Source organism: Gossypium arboreum, chromosome 8 (genome assembly GCF_025698485.1).
Source record: "Gossypium arboreum isolate Shixiya-1 chromosome 8, ASM2569848v2, whole genome shotgun sequence".
NCBI lineage: Eukaryota > Viridiplantae > Streptophyta > Magnoliopsida > Malvales > Malvaceae > Gossypium > Gossypium arboreum.
In genome coordinates this window covers 137294561-137304745 of record NC_069077.1, presented here as the reverse complement: position 1 = coordinate 137304745, position 10185 = coordinate 137294561, and the positions used below count along the sequence as shown (strand labels likewise).

The 10185-nt window shown below is 31.8% G+C and overlaps 1 protein-coding gene across 1 annotated transcript; it reads right to left on the bottom strand.

Moving 5' to 3' along the window:
* Window positions 1-7493: 7493 nt before the first annotated feature.
* Window positions 7494-7868, bottom strand: LOC128296670 (E3 ubiquitin-protein ligase SIRP1-like). The gene has a single exon (XM_053032121.1). The coding sequence runs from the start codon at window positions 7866-7868 to the stop codon at window positions 7494-7496; it is 375 nt and encodes a 124-aa protein (XP_052888081.1).
* Window positions 7869-10185: the final 2317 nt, after the last annotated feature.

The following is a 10185-nucleotide window of genomic DNA, read 5'->3' as shown; positions in this document are numbered from 1 at the left end:
TAAGAAAAACTTCAGAAACAAGAGAGCTTTAAAGCAACCAGACTAAGTTTAAACTTGAGAAGAAAGAAAGATTTAAGAAATCAGATAAGTTTCTAGTTCTCGTAATACTATTTTATAAGACGTCAGTGGCGGTTTAAAAGTATTGGATTAGAAAGAGGAAATCTCATTTGTTAAAGAGCTATATTATAAATATTCCAATTGTTGTAATAGAATTTATAAGGGGAATGGACTCCGATTTCGACTAGGAATTGGAAACCTATGAGCCATTTATTATAATCCACTTGTAGCTTTAGGAATTCGAGGATTACTTCATACATACCCCATACTATGCTACGAATTGTCGATCCTTAAAACATGTAGAATCTTGTTAGCTTCGACGACAGAAATTTTTGGAACTACAGTTGAGCTTCAATTCCATTGCTGCCTTTCCATTTTCCTACACTTTCTCTCTCACAAAACCTTCCATTTCAAAGTCCTTAACTACCCGTCACACCATGTAAAGCTTCTGGTTTCACCTACGACCAGGAAAAACACTTCAAACACTTGCAGCTGCAGTGCTCAAAATACCCACTGTGCTCCTTCAAATTCCCCACTATAAGTAAAATAATTATGCTCAAATGAATACAATTAAGAATTGAACTAGTGTAGAGCACTACGGATGAAAATTTTGAAAAGAACCTAATGGAACTCATTTACAGCATATGCACTTATTAAGATTGAAGACCACATATTACATTGCGGATAAAGGGAATCGAATTTACATGCTCAAAGATTCAAGGTCTTTGCCTTAGATAGAAATGTCAATGACTCAATTGTTTAAGTGTTACCCTTTTTTACATTGTTTGTGAAGTTAAAATCAAATTTGGCCTTTCCCCAACTAATAAATTTTTTAAAAGAATGGAAATTAAGTTGTAATTTTTAAGGGATTAAAGTATAATTTTAATAATTATATTAATTTATTGTTTCATAATTTTTAAAGGAAATAAATTGAAGTTTTATCACATTAGGAGTTTAGAATGCAATTCAACTATTATATTAGCTTATAATTTCATAATTTTTAATGAAAATGAAATGAAATCCCTACCATTTTAGGGACAATGCCTCTATTTATATCTTGGCATTCTTCCTATATATTAATAGTGTATCAAATAATTTATGGTTACATTATCAGTGAAAATTTTTACTATGCGAATAAAGTTGCAAGATATTTGCCCGAATGGTAAAAATAAAAAAATGATAAAATTGATTATTAAGAAAAATAGACATGTTGTAATATTTTAATATGAATTGCAAGTTAAAATATTTCACCTACAATACATCAAATACTAACCCTTATATCATTCATTTAATTTTGGTTTGATTTAAAAACTATAATACTATTTATCTATAATCTATAATAATTTGTGGGAGAATATTTAATGTGCTGTCGGTGCATAAATCGTATGCACCATTAGTGAATAAGAATATGAAAAGGACTTATAAATAAATATTAATAACTTTCTTTAAACATAATTAAAAATAATTAATTATGAAGAAACCTTAAAATCCTACAACCTAAATACGAGATCTTAAACAAAATAACTCCTATATAATGTTGATTGTGAAGGTTTTAGTAATAAGTTTAAAAATCAATTAAACCCTTTTAAAATTTAAAATTATAAACAAAAGTTATTTTAAAAGTTATAAAATTTTAAAATTATAAAACTTTTATTAAAAATAATAGTACCCAACCATCAAAATCTAATGGTTATAATAAGATTTTAAAAATTCACCCGTCTGTCGGTTAGCACGAATATTTCGTCTTTCACTCTTGACATGTTTTCTTTCGGTAGGATTATTGTTAAAGGTGTTAAGGTTAAAATAATAATAATAATAATAATAATAATAATAATAATAATAATAAGAAAACATAAGGTTTTCTTCTTCATTTTGGCTTGTTGATCACCGAAATACACCATAGAAAAGCTTCAAGCTTCGGTTCTTCTTTGGATGATACATGGTAAGCCATTTTTCATCCGTTTCATACAAGTTTTTATGTTTTTGATATTATTGCAACTAAGTCCAGTTAACTCGTGCCTTTGTGTTTGAAACTGTTAAAGATTGTGAATGTTTTCATTAATGAATATTTGTGACTTTAGATGTTAAATGATGAATTTGAAGTGTTAGTTGATATTTAAAATTATCTTGTTAAGGGATTTTTGATGAATTTAACGATTAGGGGTTAAATTGTTGAAATGATAGAAATACGGGAACTTGAAGTGAAATTATTGCAAAAATGGGTTGTATTGGATACCATGAATATTAAGTTGGCATGGGTTTGCATTAAAAATGGTTAATTTGCATGTTTTAGGCTCAGGAACTAAATTGAATAAAAATAAAATATTAGGGGTAATTTTGTGAAAATGACAAAAATGAATAAATTGCATAAAATAGATTTTTTTTTACTTTATAAATTAATAAATTGAATGAAATTATTAATTGAGATCAAGGTCTAGTGGAAAATCGAGAAGAATAGAAAATACCAAAAAAACCCTATACTTTGACATTTCTACAATTTAGCCAGGTAAGTTCGTATGGTTTAAAATATAACATTTATACGTATTTTTGAATAATTTAGATGGTAGAAATGATGTATTTAATTGTTGTTAATGAATTGTTAGTTGAGATATGTCATTGAATTTGATTGCTCGGATTGGATTGAACATAAGATAGAGTACAGTCGTGATATGGCATGTTGTAGGGGATTGGAGTGGACATGGTTTGGAATTGGATTGAACGCAGGATAAAGTATAGTCGTGATATGGCATGTTGTAGGGGATTGGAGTGGAGATGGTTTGGAGAGATGTATATATTTGTTTACGGAGTAAACTGAGGTTCAACATTTGTTACGAACTTTTGTGCTACACTCTCTGTTTGGCGTGTTTCGATTGGACTTGCTCGTATAAGCATTAGCGTGTTTCAGTTGGACTAGCTCTTATGAGTATTGGCGTGTTACGTTTGGACTAGCTCTTGTGAGCATTTGATGTATTTTGGAGGGATTGACTCGTATGAGCAACTGACGTGTTATGGTTAGACTGACGATGTGCTCCTATCCATAAGTCGTTCTTCAAATTGGAAATCTCGGTAAGGTAATGTTCAATGAAAGCATATGTTCATGAAATTGATTATTTCAAACGATGTTGTTCATGTATATGACTTACCTTATGTTATTTCAAGTGATTTAAGAGTTGATGCTCTAACATGTGTTGTGCATGATGCTTAGGCTTGTGCAAAGCTTATGATTAGATTATATCATGCTTAGTCTTAATGAAATACCTTGAAACAGAAAGTGTTCAGTTGGTAATATGCTTATGTACATGAAAAGGTGGTATAAATTAAAGCATGTAATTTCTTATGAAATGGTTTATCATGTAGTTGAATCTAAAAGAGCTATGTTTAAATGCCCTAGCTTGTAGTCATGGTTGATGTGATGCTTATATCTTGTGTGTTATGCATATGAAATGGGTCAGGAAAGATAATGAAATGATAAGTTCATAGTTGAAATGAAATATGATGAAAAGGGAACGGTGAGTTGAAAGATATACTTATATGTGAGGAATTTACGTATGCTATGGATGAATATACCTAGTTCATGAACAAATATACTAATTAGTGAATTAATGTTGTTATTTAAGCTAAAGTAAGTAAATGTAATGGAAAGTAAGTGAATGGAAGGGTTCAACGTCTTGTAAAATCCTACTATGCTAGGAATGATTAAGTATATCTGGTGTTGATAGACTTATTCCTTTGTGAGTTGATGATTATGGTTTGACAAATCTTGAGGTATAAGTATACGTATAGGTTTATATTTACCTTATAAAATTCATTATTGAAATGAAATGTTATGTTTAAAGTTTACGAGCTTACTAAGCATTCATTGCTTACATAATCATTTTTCTCTTACTTTACAGATTTTTGAAAACTCGATTGGTTTGGAAGCTTGTTGGAGAACTGTCACACTATCTAGCGATTATATTGGTAGATTTTGATGTTTTGATCAAGGTTATAATGGCATGTATAAGTGGACTTGTGGTTTATGTTAGTTGATTAGTTTGACATGTATATGTCATTTTGGTTGATGTAACCTTGGTACTTTTGATGCCTTGTTGATGTGTGTTATTTTGAAAATGTGTTAATGCATGTTTGAATGGCCAAAGTGGTAGGTGATGAATTGACCTCAACATGGTCAAGTTATGGTATGCTTTAGAAAGGTTTTGAATACATGTGCATGATTGAAATATGGTATGTATATATGTTGGTTGTTGGTACCATTTGGAAATGGCTAAATTTGTGTCATTTATATGGTTTTGATGCATGTGAGAAATGGTCCAAATGGTAAGGTTATTTTGATATGGCATGAATCTAATATGGTATGGTTTGTATGTGTCAAATGTGATATGTTTTGGTATGTTTATAATGAGACCAAGTGAAGTTATGCTTTGAGCTAGATATGAACTATTTGTAATGGTATAAATGTGGTCAATTTATGATGAGTTTTGAGATGGAAAATGAATTAAGTGTTGATGAAAGAAATGTGTTAAGTATATGTATATGTTTAGGTTAATTATATGTTTGTATTTGAGGTGCTTATATGGAGTATTGGTTGAATGGAATTTAGCATAAAGATTTGGTCATTTTATGCATGATTTGGGTATATTTTAAGGCTTTGTGTATATGTGCAAGTGGCTTGTAGGTTCATATTCTAAAGGGTGAAAGAAATGGCTTGATTTTGACCATTTTCTTGTCCACACGACCTAAGACACAGGCATGTGTCTCAACCGTGTGTGACACATGGCCATATGACACGGTCATGTGTCCCCTTTAGGTTTTAAAGGTTACATTTCGACTATTACACGGCCTGGCACATAGGCATGTGACTTGGCTATGTGACCCAGTCAAAAAGTTACATGGGCATGGACAGGGCTGGGACACGGCTATGTCCCTAATTCGATTGTTGCACGGCCTGAGACACGGGTGTGTGTATCAGCCGTGTGAGTCACGTACAGTGTGAATTTTTCTAATTTTTTCCTCAATGTTTCAAATGTTCCCGATTTAGTCTTGAATCGTTTCTAGAGTGTTTCTAAGGACTCGAGGGCTCGAATAAGGGACGATATGCTTGTGTATGAATAAATTATACTATGATTAATGAAATGTTTGAAAATGAATGTTTTAAGTTATGATTATACGGTAATGCTCTGTAACCCTATTTCGACGACGGATACGGGTTAGAGGTGTTACAGTGCCGGTGTGAGCGGTGTGATTCCAAGAGGTGATCCAAGCAAGACTTTTGCATTGTTTCGTAGGTATTTTATATTTATTTACGTTTTGGGGAATGAAGCAATGTGGTAGACTTGTTTATAGCCATGTTAACTTCAAGACATTTTACTGGTTTTTGGTTCAATTTATCATGATTACTTGTTATTATTATGCTTGAGTTTATGAACATGAGGATGGATTGACGTTACTTGCTCGAACACAGTTTTTTGATATTGAACTGTTAATTAGGCCGTTGAATGATTATTTGTCAAAGTAATTGATGTATGATGTTTAGAAACTAAATTGGAATGGATTAATTGCATATGTATGGTGCATTTTTTAGGTCTGGAGCATAGATATCGATAATCGGGTTTTAAAATAGATACCTTTGTGTTTTGAAATGTGCAGAAAGTTAGAATAGAAATTTGGTATCAATACCTTTTCTCGAGTATCGATACTCAGGGTAAGTTTATATTTCGAGACTTGGATTTTTAGTCGAGAAACAAAATGCAAATTTGGTATTGTTTTTCCAAGTGGTATTGATACCACATAGAGAAAATATCGATACCCTAGTGTCAATATCGGCACCTACGGACATGTTTTGGGAATTTTGCTAAATGGACCTCGTGCATGTTCTAAATTGTTTATAAGACTAGTTATTTAGCATTTAGCAATGGTAACTATCTTGAAAACCTATAATAACAATAAAATGATGGACATTTTGTTTACAATGAGTTTTCTACTTGATGTATGTGACATGAGATGGTGGGGCATCTCGATATTTGTCCTGACGTCTAGGTCAAGTATGGGGTGTTACACATATTTTGTATGTGTATTTGAAATATTTCACATATAAACATAATGGTTAAAAATGTAAATTTAAAATGGTTAAATTTATAAATTCATATCAAAATCTATCTTCTATATTGTTTTTCTTTAAAATTTAATAATTTTAAAAGAATAAATTTATAAATTTATTATGAGATAATAATTTAATACATATTTGGACTATTTATTTATTTATGTTGTGTAGATTTTTTGGATTATGTTTTAATTATTTTTCTTGTATTTGTATTATTTGGGAGTTTGTTTGTATTATTTAAATTATTTATTTTAATGATCAGTCAGAGGGTTTGGTAAATTATTAATTTATTTATATAAATATTAAAATATAATAATTATTTAATATAATTATAAGATAATTATTTTATAATTAATGGTTGACATCCAAGCAAAGTGGGATGTAAAAGCTAGCTATTATAAATTTAAAATTACCTTCTATTAAGTAAAAATAAATTACAAAGATTAAAAGATTTTTCTTCTAAACTTACATATATCTTCCATTAAATAGTCGAAGCTATCTTTGATTCGAAGTTGTCTATTTGTATGTTTTTAACAAGATATCAAGTTAAAATTAGAAAGTTCATTGTAAATGATGGAGGTTTCCAACTGAGAGAATGAAGCTGAACAAATAAAAAGAAGAGATACTTTGAAGGAACTCTTTCAAAACTATGGGGTACTTCCAACCCAAGTTTTCTAACGGAACTCTCTGCGGCCATAAGTTATCTCAATCATGCATAGAAATGTTATATATCTAAGAATGTGTTGCTTTCTTTAATTATTTATATCGATGGATTAAATGGCTTTGTTGGTAACAGATTATTTATAATTTAGCATAGTGTTACTTTGTTGATCTGGATGAAAGTAGAACAGACAGAATGGTTTAAATCTATGGAATCATGGGATGAGAGAAGTGACTGTGCTTCATTTGTTTCAATATTTGTTAGACTCTAAACTCAGTGAAAGTTTCCCTATTTATTCAGTGAACCCTCTGTGCATAAATATACTAAGGAACCTTTAACATAAGAAAAGGAAAGTCAGTTGTTCCCATGACCACTTCATTGGGGGGCTTACTGCACTATATTAAGTGTTATTTCCTCAAACCATTTCTGCATATGTTCAAGGCACATTCACCATATTGGATTTCTTATTACATCATTGTAGAAGACATCATATTTGTTTTGCTGTTGCAATATATGGTTTTGTTCTTATTGCTATTGTTTTGTTTTCAAAGGCTTGCAATCTCTTTTTCTCAAACTGTACCTTTAAGTTTTATATTTGCATACAGCTCCAACAAATTTTAAATTTATCCAATAACATAGGAAATAAATGAAAGAATGAAAAGTTCACATCTAAGCCTAATTCGTTGGCATCTCGAACCGGCAAATCTGACAATAATGGCTCTGCTTCAGCCACTTCACGATGCAATCGACATGAAAAGTATGAGAACAAGGCATCTGAGAAGCATAAAACCCAACCTCCAGCTCCTCCAAACATATTATGCAATCTTCTTCATCTCCAGCTTCTACTTTGACCACCTTTACCATCTCCTTAACCAATGACTCTTTAGCCGGAACCATATCATAGTTACTGCTTCCAAACTCCAATGCCGATTCAGCCAAAGCTCTTCCCATCAAAACCCCGTCATTGTGAACAGAATCGTGTTCCACAATGGAAGCATGTATCAGTGATTGTAAGGGCAAGACTTCAGAAATAGTTCCTATGCTACGCATCGCACGTACAAAATTTCATGAACGAAGTTATGATAAGCAAGGAGTCCGTGTTGATTCGGAGCCTTCTAAACGTGGGAAACAGAACTTGGTGAAACAGGTGCTGGTTTTCCATAATGTCGAGCTCGAAACGAAAGGTTTCTCGTAAGGACGCACGGTTGGTGATGGTGGAGATGTCTGCTAAGCAATCATGGTGGACGGATAGGAGAAGGAAGTCAAGGGTTAATTCAATATTGACGAAAGCAACATCATGAGATTGTGAGATGAGGTTGTCTTCAAAAGTTTGGTGGTGAATGATATCATACTGGTATGGAGTTGAAGCCATTAAGAAAGAGTTGAGAAACAAGAAAGCTTTAAACTAGAGAAGAAGGAAAGGTTGAAGAAATCAGATTGTTTTGAAGTTTGTAACACTGGTAAGACTATTTTATAAGAGGACAAAGGCGGTTTAGAAGTATTGGATTAGGAAAAGGAAATCTCATTTGTAAATATAACATGTATTAATAACTCCTAATAAAGAATAACAATGTAATCCCTAAATGCCCTCCCTGGAAAATTCCAAATTATGATTCCATGATATTAACGTAACCAAAGAAGGTTGAATTATAAAAGTGGAGAGATATTAACTTCAATAGTTTACTTCTGAATTAGTGTTCTTACAGAGGCAATTTTGTTTGAAAAGGATATCTTTCTAAACAATGTCAGATTTGGTTGAAGAAGTTTGTACGTATCAAAATTTAATAACTCTTGTCTTACGTCTCATGCTATATATAAATTTTTGATACATTGGAGTAGGCAAATTTGGGGTTAAGGAAGTTTCAATCGGAGTTGTTGCAGTTTTTGATGGTCATAATTTTGCTCTACATACATATTTCCTTTGTATTAAAGACGCAGTTAAGTAGGTTGCCAAATGTAGGAGAAGGATATATTGTTTCCAAGTGCTTAATTGGGACAAAGAGATCGGAAAGCATGGCTTGAACTTTGAAAGGTGATATCATGTGTAACTCAGACCATATATATGTTTTAGAAATATGGATATAGATGTTGGTTGCTGTTGACGATTCTTAACCCATAGTATTAATGCTTGCGGAGATTTAAGTTCAGTCCCAGATAATCTTGATGATTCTTTTCACTTGGGTATATTGAAGGAAGCTTTGTAATGGAATTTATAAGCGTTTTTTTTCTGAATTCTCCTAATAGTATTTATAAGCGCAACAATGGCAGTGTAATGGAAAAGTACCTATTCCAGTTGGGACAGGATCAATCGCTACCATGGGCAGTGGTAGACGATATTAACGAAATGTTGTTCTCTTTTCAGAAAAGAAGAGGTCATACACGGTCAGAAAGGCAAATGAAGAATTTTCGTAATGTGTTGGAGGAATGTGAATTGACCATTTGGGGTTTAATGGCAGATGGTGTACTTAGGAGAGAGGTAGGCTAGCCTCAAATAATATTAGGGAGCGTCTGGACCAAAAAAGACAAGTTTGATATATATTGACGGATAAATTATCTGTGGTTATAGACTTAATTGTAGTATAAGGCTTTGTTTGGGACGGCAGTGCGGTGTGATTAGCTTACTTTTTATCTCACGCTACAGTATCGCTATAGTATCTAATCTTACCGCCACTGTTGTTTTTATACTAACCGCAGGTAAACGCATTGCCTATCTAAACTCACCCTAAGTCATATGAAAGTTTATTTATAGTGAATAATGAATAAAGATAAAATATAGTGTAAGAATATTTATTTTCACACCCCCAAAAGCAAAATTTTTTTTGAATAAATCACTCTTTTATTAAAATTAGGGAATGAAAATCACGAGAAAAAAAATCACTACAAGAAAATAGACTTTTAGCGGCGCTTTTAAGCGCCACTAAAACTTTTTGCTGCGCTTTTCAAAATGCCGCTATAGGTAACGCGACAAAAATTTGTGGCGTTTGTGGGAAAAGCGCTTCTAAAAGTAATGGCTTTTAACGGCATTTTTTTGGCAAACGCCGCTAAAAGCCATTACATTTAGCGGCGTTTTTCCCACAAACGCCGCTAACTTTGACAAATTTGCAATATATTTTTTTCACCAATATCCAGCCCTTCCTGCATTAAAATCCAACCAAATACAACAAATATAGTATAAAATGCAGCAAAAAACAACAAATTTAGCATAAAAAATACAACCAAAAATATTAATTCTAAATGATACTTCAAATTTAACGAAAGATATATGATATAATTAATCAATAAAGTATAATTTAAAATATTCTTACAATAACGTTAAACGTGACAAAGATAAAAACATTCTTACAATGAGAAAACTAATGTCTAAGAT

What these genes read in the sequence shown, in the direction of transcription:
- LOC128296670 (XM_053032121.1), bottom strand. Translation starts at nt 7,868, where the DNA reads ATGCGTAGCATAGGAACTATTTCTGAAGTCTTGCCCTTACAATCACTG.